Source organism: Vespa mandarinia, chromosome 5, assembly GCF_050613455.1.
Source record: "Vespa mandarinia isolate Hongniang chromosome 5, ASM5061345v1, whole genome shotgun sequence".
Taxonomy (NCBI): domain Eukaryota; kingdom Metazoa; phylum Arthropoda; class Insecta; order Hymenoptera; family Vespidae; genus Vespa; species Vespa mandarinia.
The window spans coordinates 7,337,874-7,365,338 of NC_140814.1; the positions used below are offsets into that span (position 1 = coordinate 7,337,874).

The following is a 27,465-nucleotide window of genomic DNA, read 5'->3' on the forward strand; positions in this document are numbered from 1 at the left end:
AAAAAACAAACGTTATGTATTGAATACTAACAACGGGTATAGCGCATACTCATACGTCCTCGAAACTTTCTTTGATTCGTAATGCTCGCGTTTTACGGTGAAAGAAAGAAGGAAAATAAGGAAAAGAGGGGGTGGAAAGAGAGGGGAGGAGGAGGGAAAAAGGGAGGAAAAAAGCAAGAAAAAAAATCAACGGTAGGATTTGTTAAACGAAATCTAGAAAGGCGGTAATGCTCGTTTGACTCGATGGCTTTCGTGGTGAAAGGCGATAAATGAGCCTTGATATTCTTCAGCTCGGCAGCCGAATTCAATAGCGAAGCGGAGCGAGGTAACCGTTAAGTTTGAAAGCAGAGAGAAAGAGAGAGAGAAAGATAGAGATAGAGCGAAGGGTGTCGGCGGTTGCTTGCCAGTCCCACGAGGGAGACGGAAACAGGGGCTGGGGGTTGGTAATCGTCCTTGCCCTGGTTGCCGTTGTAGCTGCCAGCTAGGGTTGGTTTATCATCCTCTACACCTACACCATCGCTCGCGCACACGCACGACAATTCTTTTTCTTCCTTCCTCTTTCTCTCTTTCCCTTTCTTTCTCTCTTTTTCTCATATTCTCTCACGTTCCTTCTTTCGAAGCGATGATTTCATCTTTTTTTCTTTCTTTCTTTTTTCTTTCTTTTTTTTTCTTTTTTTTTTTTTTTGTTTTTGTTTTGTTCAGAAAGCCAACACGTCTGTTCCGTTTCTCACGTTGGCTAGAAAAGTGCCATTATTTATTTTCCTTATCTCTCACTTTTCTTATCCCTTCATTCTCCATTCTTTTAAATACGATTCGTATACATTACGATAACAAATTTTCATCGGGGAAGTAATTATTCAAGTGCGGATACATCGGGAGACACGTGATCTATTATCTGGATATAATAAAACTATGCCGTGTACGACCTTCTTCTTACTTTGTCTCTCTCTCTCTCTCTCTTTCTCACGTTCGCTCTGTCTTTCACTCTCCTTCTTCTTCCACTCGGCAAGTTTTAATGCTGGCACAGCTAAGCTCCAGTTATGTCAAAGGAAGCGTCAGAAGCAACGTACATAGCTTTTGTGTGTAGATATACGCCTGGCACTTGCGTTTATTATACCGCATAGCTCGTTCTATGAGCCGACGATGAGAGAGGAGCAGAAGAGAAAAGAATTGAAAGAGAGACAAAAATGAAGCGTTACTTCCAATCAAAGGGACGTCACGGTGGTATACGTCAAGCGAAAGAATCGAATGTAATATCGAGTTAAAATAATCGATTTTATTTTGAGAAAAGGAAAGAAAAGAGAAGAGAAAGATAAAAGAAAAAGACGGATATTATCTCTTATTTGCTATCGCATTATGATAAATAATCGTATAAGTGTACTATATATACACAGTAAATGATATCATGAACTTTCTCTCTCTCTCTCTCTCTCTCTCGCTCTCTTTCTCGTATTCTCTCGATTATTTCCTGCTTGCACATGCGTACGAGATGACATTAATTTAGCCTCGTACCAATGTATGGATATTAAAAATGTACCTTTTAAAACATCCGACTGGTATATATCTCTTTCTCGCTCTCTCTCTCTTTTTCTCTTTCTCTTTCTTTTTCCTCGTCGAAGAACGTAATATTAATGACGTGAACTGGAAACCGTGTCGCATTTGTCTCTCGGTAGCTCGATAATCGATTACTCTCACGCCACTTGCGTTTTCCATAAAACTATAGAAGTGTTATACATTCAATGTATGTATGTGATAAAGCAACGAAATATGCTTTACTATTTATCCATTGTTCGATTACACGCATAAGATAATTACACGTACTGTATTATTAGTATTCAGTATTAATCATAGATCGGATGATGTTTATTCTTATTGTATATACAAATAGATCGTACGTACGATCGCATACTTAGGTATATAGTTCTGGATTACGTGCGTCGTGTGTACCAAACGTTCGCACGTGTGTACACACGATGATCGATTTAGGCTGCTTATATGACGTAAACATTCTCGATCGAATACGTTTAGTCTAATTGTAAGACACGTAATGGACTACTTTATTCGGAGATTTTTTTCCAAGATTTTGCAATACATAACCTGTTAGATTTAAAAAAAAAAAATAAATAAATAAATAAATAAATAGAAGAAGAAAAAAGTTATATTACAGAGAAAAGCGTGGATGTTATTTGCAACAGGTTGACGTTGATGGATGTAGAAGTCTAAGCAAAGTCCAGTCAACTCATTCTTTCTATCGCGTTCTATCGTTTCTCTTTTTCTATCCGTTCGTTATCACTTCCTTTTGTCTCTCTTTTCTTATATATACTTTCTCTCCAATATGTATTCATTTTTGTATTTCATGTATTTCATTTTTGCTCGATGTCTTTGATAATATGAATTTAAAAAAAAAAAAAAGAGAGAAAAAGAGAAAGAAAGAAAGGAAACAATGAAAGCGTTTATTAATAATGCAAAAATCAACAAGGAAAATTTAATCATGCGCGTAGGTAACAAAATCACGCATGAGTGTAGGAGGAGATGTTTACTAAAAGGACTAATTAATGCAGTGGGCGTTTCATCAAAAGTCCACGGATCACCTCCGGCAAAGATGTGCAATACTAATAAATCCCACGGTCTTTGTGATCTTTACTTTTTTATTACAATCTTTTATATTACGATTATTATTATTATTATTATTACAGTTAAATGTTTTTTTTTTTCGACATAAAAATGAAATAATTCGATACAATGGAATAATTTGGTATTATTCCGAATTGTTCGAAGAGACATAAATCATCGATGTTACTAAAGATGTTGCCATTAACTCATTAATAGTATTTATCAGATTTTTTGGAAGGTTAGGTTACTTATTGGACCTTGACTATCTCCGGATTCGAGGCATAATAGTATAACGTATCTGATTGACTTGCTGCTTTTAGCAGTGGTAAACCGATGGTATTGATTTCACTCCGCAACTCTGGTAGGTTCTACCGTATGTATTCAATTCAAATACCAACCACGTTCTTCTTTCGTTGTCGTTGTTAAAACGTTATTGAGTATTTTAATCGGCCCCGAAAAATAATTATGTCAGGTGGATACTCGATTGATTCGTTCGAAGGGTGTAAATGAAAAAATTTTGCAGTTTATACGAGTAGCCTGGGCAGCATTCCGTGATTTCGCTGCGTAAGCATAAAATATAAAACTTTCAATGGAATCTACAGAAATGGAGTCTACTTTTTATCGCCTTCATTTTGATGACTTATTTCTTTCCACCTATATTTGTACAATTTTCTTGAATTGATTAAAGTTATAATTAAAAAAGAAAAAAAAAATCTCGATATGCACAAGATAAATTGTGTGCATTTGTGCGTTAATTAAAAATCAAATACGTTTCACGGTTCAATCTATCTTTTCTATCTTTTTTTTTTTTTTTTTTTTTTCTCTCTCGAGATCATCGAAAAAGCTCATCGGCCTAGTTCTTTCTGAGTACTTTCGTGATCTCTCTCTTTTTCTCTCTCTCTTTCTCGTACTCTGAGAGTATTGAAATTGACCTTTGAGGTGCTTAGAAAGAAGATAAGACGAAGAAAGTAAAAGAAAGGACTCTAGGGAAAAAACGAAGAACCGGAAGAAGGTAGTCGTGGGTGGAAAAAAGATTTGTATCACGGAATCAGAAATTGCTTCTGGATATCGTGGAAAGAGGAAGGAAGGGAAATGGAAAGAGAATTGGAAAAAAAAAAAGAATGGATGGACGAGAGGAGGAAGGATTCCCATCGTGGTAGGAATGGAAGACATTGGAAGAGTTAGAGAAAGTAAGATAGATAGAGAAAATAAAAGCGTAGGAAGAAGTGGAAACTAATATGCACTTACACAGAACGTACACGTTCTCGAGAAAATCGAAGTTCAATTATAGAAACTAATTTATTAGACATGTTTTACGTTAGTACCTATTCCTACAGCTGGGTTACGAATGCGTACCGTGCATTGAACCAAAGATCGATCTGTCGTTCCCACGGAAACGCCTCTGCCTTCTGACATCTGTCTTCCCTAGCGAAATACGGAAATTTATTCAGTACGAGTCGTAGAAATAACTGCTGTCGTTGATGCCGATGCTGATGCCGATGCTGATGCAGATGCTATTAAATTCGACGAATCGAAAGAGAGCTAGCAAATGTTCTCGTCAATCGTAATTGACGTTTCTATGCTTGCGTATGTTCCATGAAAGGACAAGAGAGAAGGAGGGGGGGGAGAGAGAGAGAGAGAGAGACTTCATAGACATGCACATATCTCTTTGTGTCTGACAATGAAGGAGCGCAAAGCAGTATTCGATGCAACAGGCAGTTAGCTTTGGTATAACGCGTGCATGATCACGAACAATGTGGCTTCCTTATCGAACATCGTTTCCGCTAACAACTATAAATGGCAATGACGCGACGTATCTCTATGGTAGCGTTTTCATAAAATTCCGTTAGAAAGATCTTATGCTTTTCCATGTAGATCCATCGATCTAATCTTAACTTGATCGATTCTACGAACTAAAATATTTCTGTACGAGAAGTAATTGAATATTTCATTAAAAAAAGATCCGAAACTTTTAATCTTCAAAGTGTGAGAGAGAAAGAGAGATCCTTTCTTCCCTTGGGACTAATAAGACAGGTTGAAACAGTAAAGTACATAATATAGAATAGTCGATGGGTATGCGATGGGGATTTGAGGATGGTAGCTTATCTAGGGCAGATTAAATGGGTCGCGTTACCGGAACGAGGGTTAAACTATAAATTCGTATCGACTACACTCCCTAAGATAGGATTTCATTGAGATACTTTATTGAAATGGCATAACCAAAAGACGAACGTTAAAGAAAATCGATGGATTTTTTCTTTTTCTTTTTCTTTTTCTTTTTCACAAAATGAGAAAACTTTATGCCATTATTTTTATCTTCATTCACATCAAATCAAAATCAAAAATAGAAAGAGAAAGAAAGAGAAAGGGTAATAAAAGAAGGAAATCTTTAAAAATATTCTCCTTCTCTCTGTGTTGACGATAATCTGATTTATTCTTTATCTCTATTTGGCTCCCTTCCCTCTTTTATCTCCTTTTAGAGGACCATCAAGAATATTTCCACTCGATCTATTCGTATACAAGTCATTTCTTTCAAGAAACCAATTGGCAAGCGAAGGAGAACGATCAAATCGAGAATGCATTTGAATCGTTAAAGCTGGTTTTCCTTTACGATTTGAAGTAAAGGAATGATTCAATAAAATCTGCTCTTCTAAAAATAATATCACGATATATATTAAAATATATATATATACATCAATATATAAAATATATATCTCTTTCACTATTTCTCTTTCTTTCTTTCTTCGTTTCTCCTTTCCGTCATTTTATAAATGATATAAATATATCGTTCGATTCTAACTACATACATATTTACGAGTTAACCTCTTAGCGTTCATTTCTACTTTTCTTCGTTTTCGTCAAATCACAAGTATGTCCAGAACATTTCGTCTTCGACTATCGAGATAACTTATGTCTAGAAGTAAGCTTGGCACGTTTCCATTTGGCATTAACCTAATTTTTCTAATCCAACTGATAAACACGTACGAAACGCATCTATAAGAATTTCCATTATTACGCTTAGACTTGATTCAAGGTTAAAGGACTTAGTGACATTTTCTAATCGTTCTCGAAAATAATCCAAATTGATTATTTTTGTTTCAATTTAAAAAGAAAATACTACTTACATGTGGGGGAAACTCCATAAGGATTAATGATCCGAATGAACGTCTCCGTCCTATCGTAGGTTAGAACGACGAATGGCCATATCGTAATATTATGTTTGGTACGTATAATAAGAAACGTAAATAATCGAGTCGAATTTTTCGATTGTTTTTCTAAAGAAAACAAAAGGCGAATCGATAAGACGAGAAAGGAGAGATGATTTACGATATACGGATTCGTATAAATATAACTAAAAGTTTCTGGAGTCAACGTTTATTTACGCTTGAACGATCTACTTCCTACCCTCGTTCTCTTTCTTTTACGTCGTCTTCGTCCTTCGTCATATAACATTCGTTTGTTACGCCATAATTCTAGGAATAGTATCTATGACAATGGTATCTCTGTCTCCCTTAATTGTTTGGCATCAATCCAAGTTTCCTAATATCTTCCCAACTTCGATGAGTATCCCTTCTTTTTCTTCTTTTTTATCTTTTTGTTCTTTTTTTTTTTCTCCCCTTTTTTTTCTTTCTCCCTTTTACGATCCATCATGAAGAAAAATTCGAATGCTTTCGTTAAAACTTTTATCAATATATTTATAATCTGTCTTGAATAATCGCGATGAAATAAGAAAATATAATAAATCAATGTAAGAAATAACAATAGCAGATCGTTTCAAGTATAGATTGTTTTTCAAAATAACGTAACAAACGAACTTTGGAACTATTGTTTAATCGAGGAATTACGATTGATTAGACATCTTTCCATTGGCAATTCCTCGTCAGTTTTATTCATAAGTCGTCGTCTTTACGTAGCCTAGAGTACGACAAGGTCGACATCACGGGTTCCAGTTCACTGGATTCAGTTGCGGTTAAAACCCACCCTAACCCTCTTGACTTGCTTAGAGAGAGAGAAAGAGAGAAGTGGGAGAAAGAGAGGGAAATGGGAGGAGAAAGAGCTCGCTGCCCTCTTAGCAGGTGGGAGTTTTCGGTTAGTTTCATGTAAACGACCCCCGATTTGTCGTAGTTCTCTCTATTCTAATACACGTCAACGCGCTTATATGCCCGAGAAAGAATTAACAATGATTCTATTATCATTTTCAGTAATCATATTACTGCTCGATGCAGATTTACATAATAATTTTATAAGTTTTCATTCATTCCTCTTTTAAATTCCCTAAAATAACAAACAATTGAATGACAATAAAATATTTCAATATTTTTCAAAAGATTTTTAAAGTATTCGAAGATAATCCATAAGTATCTGTCTGCTGGTAGGATAATCTGATTAGACTAGGCTTCATCGTGCTAAGGCTTCTACATTTTTCTATTCGTTGATACTCGCTCGTTTATACGATGACACGCATCAAAGAAACTATTTGAAAGCAAAATACTACTTTTTTAAGAATGTAATAATATAATGATGTGTTAGATCTTTACTTAAAGATATTTGAATATTATTTGATTTTAAAGAAAGATCGACAAGATGACTACAACATGTAGGATAACAATTTTACGATAAATCTGTGGACTCCAGCAATTTTCTCTTCTTATCTTATCCTATCCTTTCCACTGTCCAAGCTCTTTTATTTTTGACAATGAGCTCTCTTATCTTTCCTATTTGGCAAGTTACCAAATTGTATTCTTAATGGCATCTATATACGAGACATAAGTAGATTGTATTGTAATTTCTAAATACGTTAACAAAAAGATCTTTTGTCAGAATCGATGTACATATGTTACTCGATAAAATACTGTTTGAACTCGGGTTAACTATCGGGATAATCATCATGGGTAATAATCATGCTATTTGGAATATTTGTTTGATGAAACGTAAATGGAGTGAAATGTCAGCTAAATGTATCGCGTACGTAGGTGTGAGGCATTTTTATGTTGTTGAATACCACGCATATAGGAGGTCACGAAAGGATATATTAAAACTTGATCTTCCGAGTGCTCGTCGAATACCTTTTAAATAACACTGGCAATATGAAAATACTTTTGACAACTTTTCCTTCCCGTTTAATATTTAGTAATACAATATACGTCTATGCGTTTCTATATATATACACAGAATATAAAATGAAAAGGGCGTCTAATGGGAATTTAGGACAACAATTTTTAATACCGACGAGTTAACCTTCTTCTTTTTCTTCTTTTTTCTTCTTTTTTTTTTTTCTTTTTTTCTTTTTTGTAGAGGTCAAAATGGAGTTGGAAGACTTGATGTCCGACATCAAGAAAACTGCTAACAAAGTCAGGGCTAAGTTAAAAGGTAAGTCGTTTGAAAATCGATCAAAGTTTGTTCAACTTATCGAAAGATTATTCCTTTTATCTCTTGTGCTTTTCCTTCCTTTTTTTTTCTTTTTTTTTCTTTTTTTTTTTTTTTTTTTTTCTATGTTTTTGCATTTAGTGATAGAACAGAATATAGAGCAGGAAGAGCACACGAACAAATCGTCGGCGGATCTGAGGATACGCAAGACTCAACATTCAACATTGTCTAGGAAGTTCGTAGAGGTGATGTCGGAATACAATCGAACACAAACCGATTATAGAGAACGGTGTAAGGGAAGAATACAACGACAGCTTGAAATCAGTAAGTAAGAAAATCGCGATGAGTAATCGCATGAACGCAACGTGATCGATAATATCGATTACACGTGACATATGTGTCTCTGTGTAGATCGTCTCGTGTTGGATCATTTGGGCTTTTTCTTTTGAGATCGTTACTCTTTAACTTTTTTCAGTCGAACATAATAATAAAAGAATGGAATAAACAAATAATAATAATAAAAAATAAAAAAATCTATTTATACACATATGTATCTTGCTACGAGTGCCGTTTATTACAGGCACACATTTTTTTTTTTTTCTTTTTTTTTCTTCTTCTTCTTTTCTTTTTTTTTTTTTTTTTTTTTTTTTCGTTGAAAGAGCAAGCTCTACTTGGCCCTCCTTTCAACCCTCTTTTCATCGACCAATAAAGGCTTCCATTTTTAGCGGGGAGGACGACCACTAACGATGAACTCGAAGAAATGCTGGAACAAGGAAATCCAGCAGTCTTCACGCAAGGGGTATGTTCCTAAAAATTTATCGATGATCTCATTCCCCTTCTCTATAATATATGTACTCTTATATTAGTCCAAAAGTAAAATTCCAAGAAATTTCGTTTAGCACGAATATAATTATAATAATTATTGGAGGAAGTATCGTTGAAGCAGTATCGTCGGCGATAAATCAGCTTCTTCAGTTTCTCTTTCTTCTTTTCAAAAATATCTTCAGATCATCATGGAAACGCAACAAGCGAAACAAACCCTTGCGGATATCGAGGCACGTCATGCTGATATTATAAAACTCGAAAATTCGATCAGGGAATTGCATGACATGTTTATGGACATGGCTATGCTGGTAGAAAGTCAGGTATGTTCTCAAACATCATTTCTCTGACCATTCTTTTTCTTTTGTTTTTTTTTTTAAACCTACATATTTTATTCGTAATTAATCCAAATCGAATTCGTCGTTATGTTATACAGGGTGAGATGATAGATCGTATAGAATATCACGTGGAACATGCGGTCGATTATGTCCAAACGGCCACGCAGGACACCAAAAAAGCACTCAAGTATCAAAGCAAAGCTCGACGGGTAAGTCATGTTAAAATGTTATACTGGACCAACGACGATACTATTATTATTATTATTATTATTATTATTATTATTATTATTATTATTATTATTATTATTATTATTATTATTATTATTATTACTATTATTATGTGTTCATTATTCTCTTCCCATAGTTTTTTTGTTTCTATCTCTCAATACCGTTTTTCTTCTGATGCCTCTCTCCTCTTCCCACTCTTCCATCTCTTTTTTGATTTGACCTGCGTTTGATAATTTTTATACGTACCTCGCTCTCCCTTCCCTCGTTCTTCATGCACCTTCGCTTTTTTGTTAATAATATATATATATATCGCTCACTCTCTTATACAAGATACCTCCTACCCACGACGCAAATTATCCAAGGACTATGACGCTTTCTTGTGTTTTTCTCTATATGTATCGCTGATGACATGACAAATATTCTTACTACTACTACTACTACTACTACTACTACTATTACTACTACTACTACTACTACTACTACTACTACTACTACTACTACTACTACTACTACTACTACTACTATTACTACTACTACTACTACTCTACTACTACTACTACTACTACTACATAACAGTACAGTCAATGTATGTACATATGTGTACATATATACACGCGCATTATATAATATATTATATTATATATATATATACATATATACTATATACTGTCTGTGTGTATCTCTAACTGTATCGCTCTATCCTGTCGAACATAGGTGTGCTAATTGTGCCTCTGTCCATGAAACGCTCTGTCTATACTCTCATACTATATACTATATATACATACTAAACTGCGCTGTCAAACTAATTGCGTTCTATACGTGATTGTTTAGTGCGTGCGTACATATATAAATATATATAAATATATTTATATTTATATATACACCTAAACACGCGTTTATACTTACTCGTTGTTTTCATCCACTTGTACGAAAATTTTGTTTTGTATTAATCAATTAACACAACGTCTATATAATATCCCTTTATAATCTGAGATAAATCTCTCTATGTGTCCACTATGATTATGTGTTTTTACCATATTCATATACATATATACATACATATATGTAAAAAAAAACAACATATAGTATACGTTAGTTAGGCGATATATAGTTACGTGTATCGTCGCGATATTCGGTTACGTATTTTGTGCATATACTTACACACACGGATATTGTTGGTGTATCATTCGGATGTTATATATATTTTCATAATATTAGTATGTGTGCGTATGCGTGTATTATACATGCAAACGATATTATTTCATCCCAGTCACGTCAAGGTGGCAAAGTTTTGTTTACAATTGATTACGTCATCGAAGCGCTATTCATCTCGCGTTGGATCCTAATATTTTGGATGCGTTCTTCGTGAGTAAAGGTGATCGAAACGAAGATTTCACCTTCAGTTAGTCTGAATCGAGCCGTCGAAGACGAAGAAAACGTCAAAGCAAGCTCGTAAGGTAAAAACGTTCTAACGAAAAGATTACTTTTGAACGTCGTCAGAACACATCTGTCCGCTTTTTTACGAACTGGAAGAAGTTACATTAATACGAGATAGTTCTTCTTCTCCGACGACGTTCATACATCAAGGATGTGCAGCAACAGACGAACGAAAAACGAGAGCAAAAAGGAATCCCTCTATGGTTCGTATATCGCGAAATTATAACCCCTACATCAGGGGTGGGCAACTTCTTCTCTGCTGCAAGCCGCACGGTCCTCACCATCAATCAACCCGTTTCATCTATTACTTAAATCCATTAGCCACCGATCCGTGTACCTTGTTAAAAATAAAAGCCGTGCAACTCACAAGGCACGGAAGTATCAAATAGTTAGAATCGTTTCCTTCTGTCTTACTAAAAAAAAACAGACAAGTAGGAGAAAGAATTACATGCGGCTCGCGAGCCGCCAGTTGCCGCCCACCCCTGTCCTGGCATAATGTTGATGAAAATTTTCTAGTTACAAATAAGAATCTCACATGAGATAGAAAAGAAAATTTATTTGGAAAATTATTAGTATTGTTTTTTAGGCTTACCAGATATACACAATTGTTAATGAACACAATATACTCTATTTGTTTTAGTTATAATATTATTTGCCTCTATTGTAAAATTATAAAGAAATATTTGAATTTGGTGAACATGCAATCTGGTCAGTCTAATGATAGTTTGCATTTATTTTTCTCGATCGACCTTATTAGCTTTATCATCCTTTTTGCTGCGCTAGGTTTTTTTTTCTTCTTTTTCTTTTTTATATATATTAACGGCGCTCCTTGCATTAACACTGCTTCATCGTGACTTCTCGCCATGACGAGCGATCATTTTGTTTAATGATCTAGTATATCACATTGTTGCCGTATTTTATCCTCCTGCACGCGTACCTACATATTACCATTTTCTTCGTAGAATTTCTAAGGTATATTTCGACATATAATCACGAGATCGAGAGAGATCGTTCGTATCAGCTTTTTTCAAACGATGGTACACGGCAATATATAGATGAACGACGTATCTTATCGCTCGCATTACCAGACGTAATCACTATCGTAAATATCGTTGGTAAAGTTTTTTTTTTTTTCTTTTTTTCTTTTTTCATTAGCTGGCATTGTGCATTAGTGAATCGATTCATCGCGTCGTCTCTTTTCGCTTGTTTACTTAAAATCTAACATATAAAATCGCACAGCACACAACACGGTAGATCGCATAGAAGCGCAACTTTTGCACGTTTTTGCAAGTAACCTTGATTTCTCTAGTTTACATTTTTAAGATATACCTGTGTCTTGAGTGTGAGTGTGCGCACTTGAACGTGCGAGTGAGTATGTGTGTGTGTGTGTGTGTTTTTTCCTCCTGAAGTCGATGTTCTCTCTCCTTAATTAGAAAAACTTATGTGTCCGAGTATCTTACACTAGCAAAGCACAAAGCGACAAAATTGTTTCACTTTTCAACCGACACGAAAGTTCGCGATGGGAATGCGAAATATTTCCTTTTTATAAAGTGGCATGCACGAAAATATATACGGGACACAACTTATGAGCTGTTTTGTTATTTCTGTTTAAAGTAGATTAGTTAAGCGTCTCGTTCTCTCTTCTCTTTTCGCACATTTTTCTTTCCTTCACTATTTATCTACTTTTCTCTCTTTGCATGTACTTATTTTTCTTTTTATCGTCGTCGCCTTCGCCGTCGCCGTTATTTTCGTCATCGTTTTCATCGTCGTCGCCGTCGTCGTCGTCGCCGTCGTCGTCGCCGTCGTCGTCGTCGTCGTCGTCGTCGTCGTCGTCGTCGTCGTCGTCGTCGTCATTGTATTTGAACATTTCATAAAATATACTATCCTCGTAATTTCTTTCTCGGAGGAATAATGCTTTATTCGGATATATAATATCTTAGAAAAATTTCCATTTCTTTGTTTTATTTGTAAATAAAAAGAAAAAAAAAACTGCGAAACAACGAACGGATATGATTCTTCCTCCGAAAATAGCAAATTCTTTGCATCTCTTTTCTCCTTTATTCTTTTTCAGTTAGTTTTTTTTTGGCTGTCGGCATACTATCACGATTCATGGTTTTTGCATTACACTTACCACGACTTTCATTCGTTTTTTCTTTCTGTCCACAGAAAATGATCTTCATCATAATCTGCGTCTTAATATTGGCCGTCATATTAATATGCATAATAATAGGATCCCTTCCGAGGACCTAAAGGGCCCGGGGGTGAAGAAAAAAACGGGGGTAGGGAGGGATGGATCGTTCGACAGAAAAGAGAAAGAAAGAAGGAATGAGAAAGAGAGAAAAAGAGAGAGAGAGAAGAGAGAGAGGGGCGGGGAAGAGAGAGAACCAAGAAGAATAAAAAAGTATATACATATATATACTTCCATAAATTATCGAACATCGGCGCGTTTATCGTGATGACGTCCAAAATCTCGTTCATTTCATGAGGAAACATAGCGTATGAAACGAAAAAGAGAGAAAGAAGGAAAGAGAGAGAGAGAGAGAGAGAGAGAGGGAAAGAAAGAGGGAGAGAGAGAGAGAGAGAAAGAAAGAAAGAAAGAAAGAAAGAAAGAAAAATCATGAATATCTTTTGTGCTGTGCGATCCAAGTTATCAAAATTCAAAGAAGAACAAAAAAATGGAAAAAAACAAATAACTGCTAATAAATAGAAGCTCATAGAAAAAAAATAAAAATAATTAATAACAATAATAAATAATAATAATTATAATAATAATAATAATTATAATAATAATAATAATAATAATAATAATGATAATAATAATAACAATAATATTAATAATTATAATAATAATAATAATTATAATAATAATAATAATAATAATAATAATAATAATAATAATAATAATAATAATAATAATAATAATACATGCGACACACACGTATACATACATGCTCTAAACGTATGGACGAAAATCATCATGAGACGGAGACTAAAGCATCGCGTCGATTTTAGTAACACAGCAAATAATGTGTCTCCGTGTCCTCGAAATAATAAGCAAATGAATTAACAAACGCTCTTATTAATCCCTAACCGATGGCTAATTAACGCAATAATCCATTAATTGCAACTGCTCGCCTCGCTAATAATACGTAGTAAGTACGTTGTTAAAAATGCTGAAAAAAAAAAATTGCGCGTTTCGTAGCACGCTCTTCTCGAGATTTATTCATTAATTTATTGTCTTTTTTAATAACATCATCGTTATTGTCGTCGTAGATAAATAATCGTAGATAATTTTTTGAAAAATACTCATTCAAATTCCTTATTTATTTATTTATTTATTTTTGTTTGATTATTAATATTGTTTCTACTCGAGAAGAGGGTCAATATACTCCTAATCTAACAAGACACCTGTCTTTTTCTCTCTGCGTGTTCGTTTCCGTTTCTATCGCTTGTTGTCCTTGTTCAGACGCTTTTCGAACATTCCAAAAAAAAAAAAAAAAAAAAACAAAAACAAAAAAAAAGAAAAAAAAAAGAAAAAAAAATAAGAATCCATTAAATAATGTAGACGTCATTCTGTTCACAGAAATTGATCCTGATCGTAATCTGCTTGACGATAGCAGTCATCATTTTGATTATTATTTTGGTACTTACTATAAGTTGAAACGCGACCCGTGATACGAGGACTTTGGCTCTAATTAGGCACATATACATACATACACATACATATGTATAACAACGATGAATAGAAACGCGTGCAGTAATTAAATACTGTTGGATAGAACGCGTACATGTCCTTAAGTTCTCTCGCTTTCTTCTCAATGTTCTATTTCATGAGAAAAGATCACCGTAACAATCGATCACGATTCATGATTCACGTTATTTTTTTTTTCTTCCTTTCGTTTTTCTTTTGTTTTTTTTTTCTTTCTTTCTATTCTCAAAGACAATTTTTTGAATTCGAGTATATTTCATCTGATGAGATAGAGAAGAAAGGAGAAGGAAACAATCTCTTTCATTTAACGCCTTCCCCCTTCGAAATTTGATAGTAAAAATGGAAAAAAGAAAAAAAGGAAGAAAGGAAAGAAGGAAAATTATAGAATAATAAAAATGTTGTCCGCGCACGCGCACCTCGTCAATAATTTATTTCGATTTTCTATATTCTTTTTGTAAGGTTTGCTGCGATGTATATTCAATAGTTATTTTTGTCAAAAGAAAAGAACAGTTAAATGAAACAAACAGTGTCATATGAGAAAAGAAAAAGGGGGAAGGAAGGAACGGAGAGATAGCTTAGAGTAAATTAGTCCATTATGCCAGTCGAAGTTGCCACTCCAAAGACAGCATTTAAACGAAGCTCAGGATTTTTTCTTACTCAACATAAATAAAAACTATAACACACACTGATTCGATGAATTTCGATATATATATATATATGTAATATATACGTATATATACAATATAAACAATCCTCCTATATCTCCTAGGATTCAATTTTGGAAAATCATGAGATGAAGAAGAGAAGGAGGAAGAAGAAAAGATTTAAAAAAGATTGGAAAAAAAAAACAAAAAAAAATAAACAAACAAACAAATAGCTACAACTATCCAAATGCACAATAAAGTACGTCGGAATAATTGTCACTTATTTCGACGCGTTCCTTCGTGTTCGAACGTATTTTCACTGCCCTTTTCTGTTCATTTTTATTATCGTTTTCCACGCATATCACCGTTCCTCGATAGACGAGTAAGATAGAACATAAAAGACTTTCTAAGGAAAAAAAAAAAATAACTGATTAATAAGTATTATTCATTGTATAGATGAAGATGAAAATGAAGAAAAAAGATAATAAAAAGAACAAAAAATAACACAAATATACGAAAGTGGACTTTCGATCTAATACAATTTCGTACTATACGAAGTACTGGACAATTTAGTCACGTCTCACTGGTCGAAGCTTATTAATAATATTAATTAATTAACGCGAATTCACAAGATTCATCTTGCCGATGTCACTTTTCTTTTTTCATTCTTTTTTTCACGTTTAATCTCTTTGAAACTTTGTTTTCTCCCTCGAGCGAGAAATTGAATATGATTAGTGAGTTCGTTGTTTGATTTAATTTAATGACCACTTAATTATTTAATTAATTAATTAATATATATATATATATATTGTATATACACATACACTCCTTATAAATAGCGATAAGTCATTTTCGTCAAAGTAGACGGAAAATTTTTGTTCGAATCATTGCATTCTGTAAATAATTGCAATTTGTATTAAAAAAAAAAAGCAGAAAGAGATAGAGAGAGAGAGAGAGAGAGAGAGAGAGAGAGAGAGAAAGAGAAAAAGAAAGAAGGAGAGAAATATTGAGAGATAGAAAGAACAATATGTTTCTTATTTTCTCTTTCACGTTTAAACGTTCATCGTCAATTAACGTTCACGTTAATTAGGTAATTAAAAAAGACAAATAATGTACAGCAAGTTACAGACAAACAAACGAAAGCGTGTTAATGTACAAGAAGATCAAAAAAGGAGGAAAAATATTGCTTTGTGTTAATAGGCTGATAAACGATAGGAAGACAGTGTAGGGAAGAAGGAAAGAGAGAGAGAGAGAGAGAGAGAGAGAGAGAGAGAGAGAGAGAGAGAAAGAAAGAAAAATAAAGGAAATATATTGGAGTTATCAACAAGGAATAATATCAAGAACGAGGACGTTTACCGATTAATGAACAAATAATTTCCGAAAGTAAACTGAGAAAAAGAGAAAGAGAGAGAGAGAGAGAGAGAGAGAGAGAGCGCGCGCGCGAGAGAGAGAGAGCGAGAGCGAGAGAGAGAGAGAGAGCGAGAGAGAGAGAGAGAATGTGAGAAGATGATATAAAATGGCACGAGACGGTATTTTGATGACGAGCATCCACTCCGGTGTAATCCAAGGTTAGTTTATACATTGTTGTCCGTGTTTTTTTCTAATTTTTTTTTTTTTTCTTATTCCTTTTTAATAATAAATAAGAGCATGCTCGCCAGAGTCTTAATTTGTTTTGCCTTCGAAGAGTAATCTTTTTCAGTATTCGCTTGTATATATTCATATATATTATATATATAGATATATATATAGATATATTACACGTACGTACATATATGTTAGAAAGAGAAAGGGAGAGAGAGAGAGAGAGTGAGAGAGTGAGAGAATGAGAGAAAGAGAGAAAGAGAGTGAGAGAGAGAGAGAGAGAGAGAGAGAGAGAGAGAGAGAGAGTGAGAGAGAGAGAAAATTTGTGTTCAATGCACACTAGTCTCTATGAACATACAAATAAACGGCATCATGCATGATTTAGACGCACATTATCGATACCGTCCAATCTCTATTATTGCCGATGCATTAGAAGAAAAAATGATAAATAAAAGGAATGAAGGAAAGAAGGAAACTTTGAATGAAGTTTCTTTCGTCATCCTTCCTCCATATTTGCAACACTAAAATACGCGCGAACACATTTTATTAACGCATATCGTATAAATTATTTTCCTTTCTTATGATCGTTTAGAAAAAGCTTTACAAGTAGTTGGACATCTATTGTTATCACTACTATTACTATTATTACTACTACTACTACTACTATTACTATTACTATTACTACTACGATTACTATATTATTACTATTTACTATTACTAATATTATTATTATTATTAAAAGTATCGCTAGGAATTATTATCACGTTGCTCCTGATTGTTGCATAACTTGAATTTAGTGAAACTTGTTAAATGCACGTTAAATGCTAATTATTGTTATAAAATATTTAGCCGTTCCGTTCGAACGGCGTTTGATTATTTTGTAAAGCAAATACATATTTTTGTTAATACATATTGTTCTCTTTATATCTGTGTAAATACCTTTCTTAAAGAGAGAGAGAGAGAGAGAGAGAGAGAGAGAGAGAGAGAGAGAGAGAGAGAGAGGGGGAGAGAGAAAGAGAGAGAGAGAGAGTGTGTGAGAGTAAAAAAAAAGAGAGTAAAAGAAAAGATAAACATGGATGTTTTATGTGTGAATGTAAAACCTGGTGTACCTGAATTCGTGTCGAATTTTCATTCAATTTATCGAAACGATCAATTTTACTTAATCTCGTACGTTGACTCTTATGCAAATTTTGTTTTATGAATCTCGTATAAAGACACGACTCTCGAGTACGCTTGGTACATCTCGTAAGATAAAAATAAAATAAAATAATAAAAAAAAAAAAAAAAAAAAAGAAAAAAAGAAAAAAATAAAAAATCATGTACTTATATCGACACTTTTACGCAGGCCACCGAACACGACGAAACACATCCTCAGGAAGCTCGCCTGCCGACGTATCCAGACGCGATCTATTCTTTCAGGTGCCCCGGGCAGTGCTATTTTTGTTCGTTTTTACGGCAACAGAGAAAGACAAAGAAAGAAGGGGAAACGTTTCAGCGTAGTGTTAAACAGGAAATAAAAATAAAAATAAAACGTATATAGTAATAATGGACAGAGGCGTTTACAATTCTAAGCACACCTGTGAGAAACTTGCAAAATAAAACGAAACAAAAGAGCAAAGATAAGAAGCAAATAAAAAAAGAAAAACATTGGTAATCGTCAGGGCCAAGGATATATATAATATATATATATATACGTGTGGGGGTGTATGTTTCTGTGTGTGTATGTGTGTGTGAGTGTATGTATGTGTGTGTGTGTGTGTGTATATATATATATATATATAAAACATTGGGGAAAGAAATTACGCATGTGATATATTAACGTAGGAGAAAAAGAAAGAAAAAGAGAGAGAGAGAGAGATAATTAAGAGATATAGGAAAATTGGAGTGTACATTGTAATCGATAATCCGATTTTTGCTGACCTGCTAACATCCGCCGAGTGCAGAAGAAGATCATGATTATGATCTGCCTCGCCATACTCTGCGTCGTCCTGGCAACTACCATCGGTGGATACTTCGGCCTGTGAACACCAGAAGCAGGTATCGTAAATAGAATATCAATATCGATGTCATCTCGACATTTCCCAATCGTTGTTACTCTCACTTGTAATGTACTCGACAGAAATCTACGTTATATTTAAAATCGTTGAGAGGGAAGGAGAGCTGTGTAAAGTAACGAAAGAAGAAAAGAAAAGAAATAAAAAAGGAAGGAGGGTAGAAGGAAAAGAAAGGGGAGGAGAAAAAAGAAAGAGAGATAGACAGAGAGAGAGAGAGAGAGAGAGAGAGAGAGAGGCAAATAGAGAGAGAGAGTGAGAGGGGAAGAGAAAGAGAAAGAAAGAGAAATCATTTTCCAAAGTAGTCATTATTTTATGCAGCTCTACGTAAACTCAAACACGAAAAAAATACGTCAAACGTAAAATATAATAATTATATATATATATATTTATTTATTTATTTATTTATTTATTTATTTATTTATTTATTTATTGTACATCTCTACACCGAGGTGGATCCATCACGTTTGTCCTTTCAGGAAGGTACGAAGGAGACAAAGGCGAACGTCCGGCACTGTATATCTAAGTTGACAAAACGCGCCGGCAGCAGTCATACTTCATGCATATCGCCCCGACAACAAACGAACATACACAAGGCAGACCATCAAGAAAGCAATTTCAAGTTCTGGTCATCGCTAAAAAAGCTCTCTCATCTTATCCAAAAACACGAGTTCTTCGTTCGAGTCGACGTTCGGTAAATAGAGGGTGAATGAATCGGAAGAAAAAGAAGAGAGGAGGAAGAAAGGTAGGAAAAAGGGGAAAGATGCGCAGTTATTTTGAAGAGGGTCGTCGCCATCGTCACTATCATCGCTGCTACCACACATCACCATCAACACAAGCATACCTTTTTACGTCAAGCTTCGAACTAGTTGCATTCTATCTAAGAGAATAAAAAAAATCGCCTGTTTTCTATTATAGAGTTATTAGAGAAAGAATGACGAGAGAGAGAGAGAGAGAGAGAGAGAGAGAGAGAGAGAGAGAGAGAGAAAATTCAACATACTTATCCTGCGACGAACGGCGAAAACATAATGTTGTATTGCGATCTGTCTTGTCTCATCTCGAGGAAGAGAAGCTAAAAAGAGATGGACAAAATTTAAAAAGATTGCGGCGAAATTTATTTAAGAGAGAGAGAGGAAAAGAAAGGATGGGTAAGGGAAACGAGGAGGGGCGGTATATTGATGAGAGTTAAAAAATGGGGAAAAGTTTTAACATTCGTTTCTCGGCGCTCCTACGAGTTTCTAGATCGAAATATCGTTTGTAGATCATCATAGGAGCGACGGATTGTAAGGCTAGTCAATCATAGGATTTTATCGAAAAAAAAAAAAAGAATAAAGAAATCTACCGAGCCCCGACACCCAATGGAGTTTTTCTGTAACGCGAAATACGTTCTGCTATTTTCGCTACTAATTGCTATTGCAGAACATTTTCTTTTTCAATATCCGAAAAAAAAGATAAGGTAAAAAGGGAAAAAATAATAAAGAAAAGAAAAAGAAAAAAAAATGTTTTCAAAGGGGCGGTCGCTCGGTCGGTCTATAAATTCCGACGCGAATATGTTTCATTATCTGTGATTTAAATAACGAAAATAGTGAAATTAAATCTAAAAAAAAAAAAAAAAAAAAAAGAAAAAAAAAGAAAAAAAATAATGAAAAAAGAGAAAAAACAAATAAAACAATACGAAAAAGACAGGACTTGGGAATTAGTTCTCCGTAGAAGTCACATTCTGAGTCACATACGGCAAGATTTTCTATTCGTATTTTCTAGATTTTTAACTTCTCCCACTTTAAACTTCGACCTGATTATCACGTATCCATCTCTCACTTTTTGACATGCACTTCACATATCAAAGAAAATTGAGAAAAAAAAACCGAATTCTAATTGAACTTACCAGCGCTTAAATACGTTTGTCTTCTTGTTTTTCTTTTTGTTTGTTTGTAATTTTTTTCTTTTCTTTTATTTTCTGTTTTTTTCTTTCTTTCTTTCTTTCTTTTTCTTTTACTTCGACACGTCGACCCTATCGCGTGTGGTTAATTGTAAACGAATTTCCGTGCTGTCGATAACAGAAAAGAAAGAAATAGGAAGTCGTTACCTTGCGGATCTTGATACATTATCGTATAAAATACATAAGAGCCAATTTAGACGGCGCTCGTAAATTTTTTGATCTTTGTTTTAACGTTCCTTGTCGTTTCTTCTCCGTGTTTCAAAGCGACGATAATTCGATGATTAAGAGACGTCAAGACCAATAGGTGTTCAGACAAAAAAGGATACAATCAATACTTCCGATATATTTAATCGATTAGCATGCGTAGTCGGTTAACTTAAAAAAAGCTAAAAAAATAAATAAATAAATAAATAAATAAACAAATAAATAAATAAATAAAGGAGAATAAAAATAAGGGCAATAATAATGAGTTTTAGAAGAAAGAGAAAGAGAGAGAAAGAGGATATAGTCGTGCCCTTAAAAGCACAACGATTCTAGAATGTGGCCGATATCCTTGCGAACGAATTTCCAAGTGTGCGAGATAGTTTTCGAACGAGAAGAGCTATTATCTAGATTAATTATAAATATTAAATTATTAATTATGTACTTAAAAGAAAAGAAAAAAAAAAAAGAGGAAAAGAAACGTATGTGCATTGTTTCACTCTCTCTCTCTCTCTCTTTTTTTTTTTTCCTTTTTCTTTTCTTTATCAAAGTCGTAAGAGATATTCGTTAGTAGATTTACTCTTTGTGCACTATCGCAAAAATAACAAAAACAAATGTTTTATGTTTGATCTCATTTCGTGTTGCACAAAACGCCATTAGGGTATTGGGACTGTCTGCTAAGGGATCGAATGAACGCGATCGTCCTTCGAGAACGATGATTTTTCGCATTTCCAAAAGTTACTGATCTGTTCTTCGAAAAAAAAAAACAAAAAAGAAAAAAAAACAAAAAAAAACCAAGAAGAAAAAAAACGATAATAATAACAAACAAAGAAAAAAACCAATTGCAACTTTCTTTTTGCAACGCCGTTTTAGATATCATCGTTTTGCTGGCTTCTCTCTTCGAATCATCTAATTATTATTATACATCATACATACATACATACACACCTGTACGTACTGCATTTCTCAAACAAACGCTCTCTAATTCGCATTTGGAAAAGGGCGCTTGTGTAATACGGCTAAGACTGCTATTGTTCGTGTTTTTCGTTTCCTGCGTAGAAGTTTAGATTGCCATTGCTGAATCTCTTTAGCTTTAGTGAAAAATTAAAAAGAATGAAAGAAAGAAAGAAAGAAAGCAAGCTTCTTTTAATTTTCCTCTCATTCTTTTTTCTACGGGAAACAAAAAGTAAATATACGTATATATATATTATACAATACATATATATATATATATATATTATATTATATTATATTATATATATATATTAAAAATAGTTTACGTTGTTGAAAGTATAACTAGGAGTAAATTTTAATGAAGGGCACCCGAGCCATGTCGTTCACCATAAACTCTATCTTTTAATTATCATTCCGTTTTACTGTTAAGTGCATGGATGTTGCGTGCGTTACCATCGCGTACATGGCTAAATAAAAAAGACGACGATAGAAAGTCGGAAGAGATGAGAAATAACGAGTTTCACGTGAAAACTCTAGAGAAAAATTAGACCTATACGCGTCGAGCCTTAAATCATCGAGCTCCGAAAGAAAAAAAGAATAAGAAATAAACTCTTATTGGCAGTCACTCATACGTCATTTCAATCGCGAGACTCTTAGATGCGACGGCGATAATTACAGTATAACACAATCGAAAGAATAAAAGAGTGAAAATAAATGTGGAATAAATAAATAAATAAATAAATAAATAAATAAATAAATAAATAAATAATGTAAAAAATATAAAAAAAGAGAGAAAATGCGAAAGGTCCATCGGTTCTTCTTTCTGTCAATCCCGAAGTGGACTCTCTTATTGTAAGAAAGAAAAGATGGCATTAAGCTGCAGCAATAATAATACAAATATAAGTATTACAAAAGAAGTTCAGTAAAATAAAAAAAGAAAAAGAGAGGGGGGAGAGAGAGAGAGAGAAAGACAGGAAAAAAAGAAAAAGAAAAAATTTAACTCAAGGTAATCCCATTGACGAGCTGTATTTTAACTTTTCGTGCGTCGTACTACCGCAAAAATGCATAATACGCGACATATAAATCGTACATGCAAGCAAAGTGTATACATACATGCATATAAGTATAGTTAGGTGACACGATCGCGATGAAGATAATATATTATATTACATTATATTATATTATATTATATTATATTATATTATATTATATTATATTATATTATATTATATTATATTATATTATATTATATTAAATAACGATCATCTCTCGCTAAAACGCCTGCTATTCTCACCGGCGAACTGAGTAAATTACGTCGAAGAAATTAAAACGAAAAGGGGAGAGAGTGAAAGAGAAAAAGAGAAGAAAAGAGTAGCATATATCTTATAGCGGCAAAAAGAAAGAAGTACGGGGAGCGAGCGGCGTTAATGTTAATGTTTTGTTGAATATATTATATGAACGTTGAAGTACATACATTCAGAAGATTATGGGTTAATGTTTCAAATGGTATAATGACAAGCGAATTATGACATACATATATACATAAAATGCAGAAACGATATCGTGCGCGTTTCTGTAATAATGATAATATTAACTATAAACGATAATAATATTGATTATTGAATAGTGAATAATTGCTCTTATTAAGATCACACCTTGCATTGTACAGAAAACATAATAATTGTTAGTTATTAGGTAGCCGCATTATAATCTATTTACCCAGTTAATCCAAATGCGAGTAAACGAAACGGCAGAAAGATGGAGAGAGAGATTAGAAAGATATTAGATAGAAAAAAGAGAGAGAGAGAGAGAGAGAGAGAGAGAGAGAGAAAGGAGAGATACCAGGCAATCCCTTTGTCACACACAGAAAAAAAGATAAAAGAAAGAGTAAGAGAAAAGATCAGAAAAATCCGACAGACCCGATGCAAAACTCGTTGTCCAAACGATACTCTCCGTTATAATGAAGACATTAATAACACAATGCAAAGAAAGGATTTGGAACCTCGTTCGGTTCTATCCTTTTATTAATAATTAAGTAATTCCTCGGAATTCAGGTCTGAAATAAAATGAAATCATGCTGACTTCCGATGAAATACTGAAAATATTTCTTTAGTATTACAACAAAAATTTATAATTTTTCTTATCGTCACGCAAGCGCGATGCTTCGTCCGAATTCTTATAGATCTTGCCAATAAGACGAACAACGAAAAGAATTTGATTTTTTTCTATCTTACCGCTTATGCGATACGCGCTATCAAGGAAATAATAAAAAGAATAAAAAAAAAAAAGAGAGAGAGAGAGAGAGAGAGGAGGGAAAAAAAATAAAGAGGAAAAGAAATGGTCAATTTTTTGTACGATCGAAGTCTCTTTTCGAAGCGTCTCATTGGCGATGGTCTACTTTGAATAAGCTCTTTTCATCGATCTCTTTCAAATTGAGAAAATAGAAACATACTTTTCTCGTTGGCAATGTACACATGTATACGTGTATATATATATATATATATTTTTTATATATTATATATATATATATATAAACATGTGTATATCGCCAAGGACGTCACCGACATCCGACCGTCCTCTTTTCAATCATCATCGTACGTATATACACAATTACGCCGAGTTAACTCGTTATTGCTGCTCGAACGAGTCGACGAATGGAGGATCCGTATGAATGATTTGAAATGCGTAATAGAAAGAGAGAGAGAGAGAGAGAAAGTAAAGGAGAGATAGATAGATAGATTAGATAGATAAAGAGAACAGAGGAAGGGATTAGTCGATGAAAAGTTTTAAGAGACTCATTCAAACTTTCGACATGTCGGCAAGTTCGAGAACATCTTCTCATAAGCCTTAAAGAAGAAAGAAAGAAAGAAAAAAAAATTAAAAGAAAATAAAAGAAAACTCGAGATTATAGCTCAGCGCGCAGCGTGTAGCGGTCATCTTCGTATAATAGGAATTGAAATGATATAAGATATGCATGTGTATGTGTATAAATATATACATATATACATTCATATACATATATATATATATATATTTATTTCTTATCGTTACACATTATTATTATTATTATTATATATATATATATATAAATATATGTATTATATAAGTTCTGCGACGTAAACGTAGCATCGATCATTATTATTATCGATACGCTGACGATCGATCGCGCAAAGCACGGGTTTGGCCTAACAATAAGAGAAAACGAGAGCTCGTCCTTGCGATCGATATCATCCGTATAAGCCACAAAAGAGAAGGAGAAAAAGGTCGAAAAGCCAAGAGGACGATCGATATTCAAAATCCAAAGTCCGTAAAAGTCGTCGTTATATTTAGCGAATTTAGAATTCAAAAGGTAAACTCCGCGCGTTCTCTCATTCATAAAGCGCACGTAAATCTTTCCAATTTGAAATATAAGAAAAAGGGAAAATAGGAGAACGAGTTCGTTTCGGGAATAAATGCAACGAAAATATGATCAGAAGAAGACCGACGATATTGACGATCAAAAGATGACGAAGCGTTTTAAGGGTTTTTTAATTCTATCCTAAATAGAATCTTTCACGTTTGCATTGAATTTATGAGAAAGTTTATATTTCCGCGGCAATAAGATGAAGCGTACTTTCGACGCATTTGAAAAATTATATTAGTCATTTGACGAGTTCTTTATTAGTCATTTTATTTCGTCGATAAAAATATACATGCGTATATATTGGAAATGTCTATTTCTAAAACGCCGTTCGTCTGTTCGTCGTTCGTCACGTACGGCGACGAGAAATTTAAAAAAAAAAGAGAGAAGTGACGCGGGATTAATTGATCTAGAAGTGAGATCTTCATGTACTTACATCAGCCATTTCCGAATATATAAATAAAATAAATAGGGGTGAATAAAAGAATAAATAGATAAATAATTAAATAAATAGTCGCGCGTGTGGAAGATGAGAGAGAGAGAGAGAGAGAGAGAGAGAGAAAGAGAGAAAATGAAAGAAAAGTTAGATTAGTATGGAAAAGAGTTCAATGTATGTAAATGAATGTTCGTGAATTGCGTGCGAATGTCGAATGAATGACAGTAAAATAGAGATCGAAAGGGTGTGCTTTGTATAAGTATGTATGAGAAAGAAAGAGAGAGAAAGAAAGAGAGAGAGAGAGTCTAAGCAAGATCGTGTCACGTTGGTGCAATTATTATATTGAGAGGCTATTTCAATAACCTTATAAGTGTCAATTCCACTTTCAAATGTAAATCGTAATTAATGCGAAAATATTAACACACGTAGAGAAAAAAAAGGAAAAAAAAAAAAGAGAGAACAAATGAAGCGACAAACGACGATAAGAAGAAAACAAAATAAAAAAAAAAAAGAAAAAAAAGAAAAAAAAAGAAAGTCATAGACGACAAAGCGAGAGTCGCACGCCGGCGATTCCTCGATCGTTCAGCGATAAAAGTGAGATTATATTGATAAATTTAAATTATTGAAGTAAAACAAAAAAAAAAAAGGAAAGAAAGAGATAGAGCGAGAGAGAGGGAGAGAGAGAGAGAGAACGAACGAGCGAGAGAGAAAGAGCGAGCGAAGTATATATAAAGTAAAAAAGAAAAAAAAGAAAAAAAAATAAAAAAAACAACAACACATAGCACGTGCAAGAGTAACAGAGATATCAATACTTTTTATTGTAGGTATTTCATAGGTGAGATTCATAAAAAAAAAAATTAAAAAAAAAAAATTAATAAAGGTATTGTATTAATGATCACTTATATTAAATGAATCAACGGTGTTTTTCTGCCTATACGTATTTACGTCTCGTACTTTTATGTCAGACGAGCACTATAGACTTCTCTCGTGTAAGAACAAAAATGATACGAATATATTTCGTTTTCGTTTTCTCTATTATAATGTTATTATTAACACTGTACAAAGTTGGCAATAATGTTAAGAATACCCTCTTCTATATAATCGTTACTTGCCGTAACAAACGAGAAACTCTTCGCGGCTTTGGGGCGTTCGAACGATCACGAAGGGTGGTTTCAATTAGCAGGTAACGATTATTACTGCTGTAGAGCTAATATGTGATCAAGTGAATGTGCCCTTTCATCGTGTAATCAAGCACAAAGGAAAGTTTCCTCTATGAGTATAACGGTAGGCCTCTAGTCCGTTTATCTCCGATTCTATAGAGATACGGATCGCGCGATAACGATCAGTCGACCAACGAAATACGAATCCAACATACCCCCTTTGGATCGAAATCTTTTCTCATATAGCATTTATCTGAGATGAATGAATAATAAAGATCCTTATTCAAACGTAAATATAATCTTGTGCGAAACGATATTTTGATTTGCTTTCCAAAGGATTTCGTTGGATTCGTCTTCTCGTATAATCTCATCCGAAGAATACCGACGATGTAAGAATAATTTTCAGGCCACTCATCTACGAAAGAGAAAAAAAAAAAAAGAAAAAATAAGCCAAGCGTTTACTGTACAATTATATTCTTTTACGTTAACGACTTACCATTGAGTAGTCGGGTAGTATATTTTACATTACTGATATATAGTAGCGTTACTTATCTTACCCTAATTTTATATATAATTAAAGATAAG

The 27,465-nt window shown here is 33.7% G+C and overlaps 1 protein-coding gene across 6 annotated transcripts in view; it reads left to right on the top strand.

Moving 5' to 3' along the window:
• Syx1A (syntaxin 1A) overlaps positions 1 to 27,465 on the top strand; it is a 39,557-nt gene that overhangs the window by 8,466 nt on the left and 3,626 nt on the right. The window contains exons 4-10 of one of the 6 annotated variants that reach the window (XR_014982246.1): positions 7,909 to 7,983; positions 8,122 to 8,304; positions 8,706 to 8,779; positions 8,988 to 9,125; positions 9,239 to 9,349; positions 18,683 to 19,149; positions 19,270 to 26,495. Coding sequence is in view for 4 of the 6 variants with exons in the window: in XM_035866891.2 (XP_035722784.1) it covers positions 7,909 to 7,983; positions 8,122 to 8,304; positions 8,706 to 8,779; positions 8,988 to 9,125; positions 9,239 to 9,349; positions 18,085 to 18,279 (776 nt within the window). In the remaining 2 variants the exon portion in view is untranslated. Of the gene's footprint in view, positions 1 to 7,908; positions 7,984 to 8,121; positions 8,305 to 8,705; positions 8,780 to 8,987; positions 9,126 to 9,238; positions 9,350 to 12,971; positions 13,207 to 14,388; positions 16,441 to 18,084; positions 18,618 to 18,682; positions 19,150 to 19,269; positions 26,496 to 27,465 lie in introns of those variants that run through there. The other 5 variants (XR_014982245.1, XM_035866894.2, XM_035866891.2 and 2 more) reach the window with 5 other exon arrangements.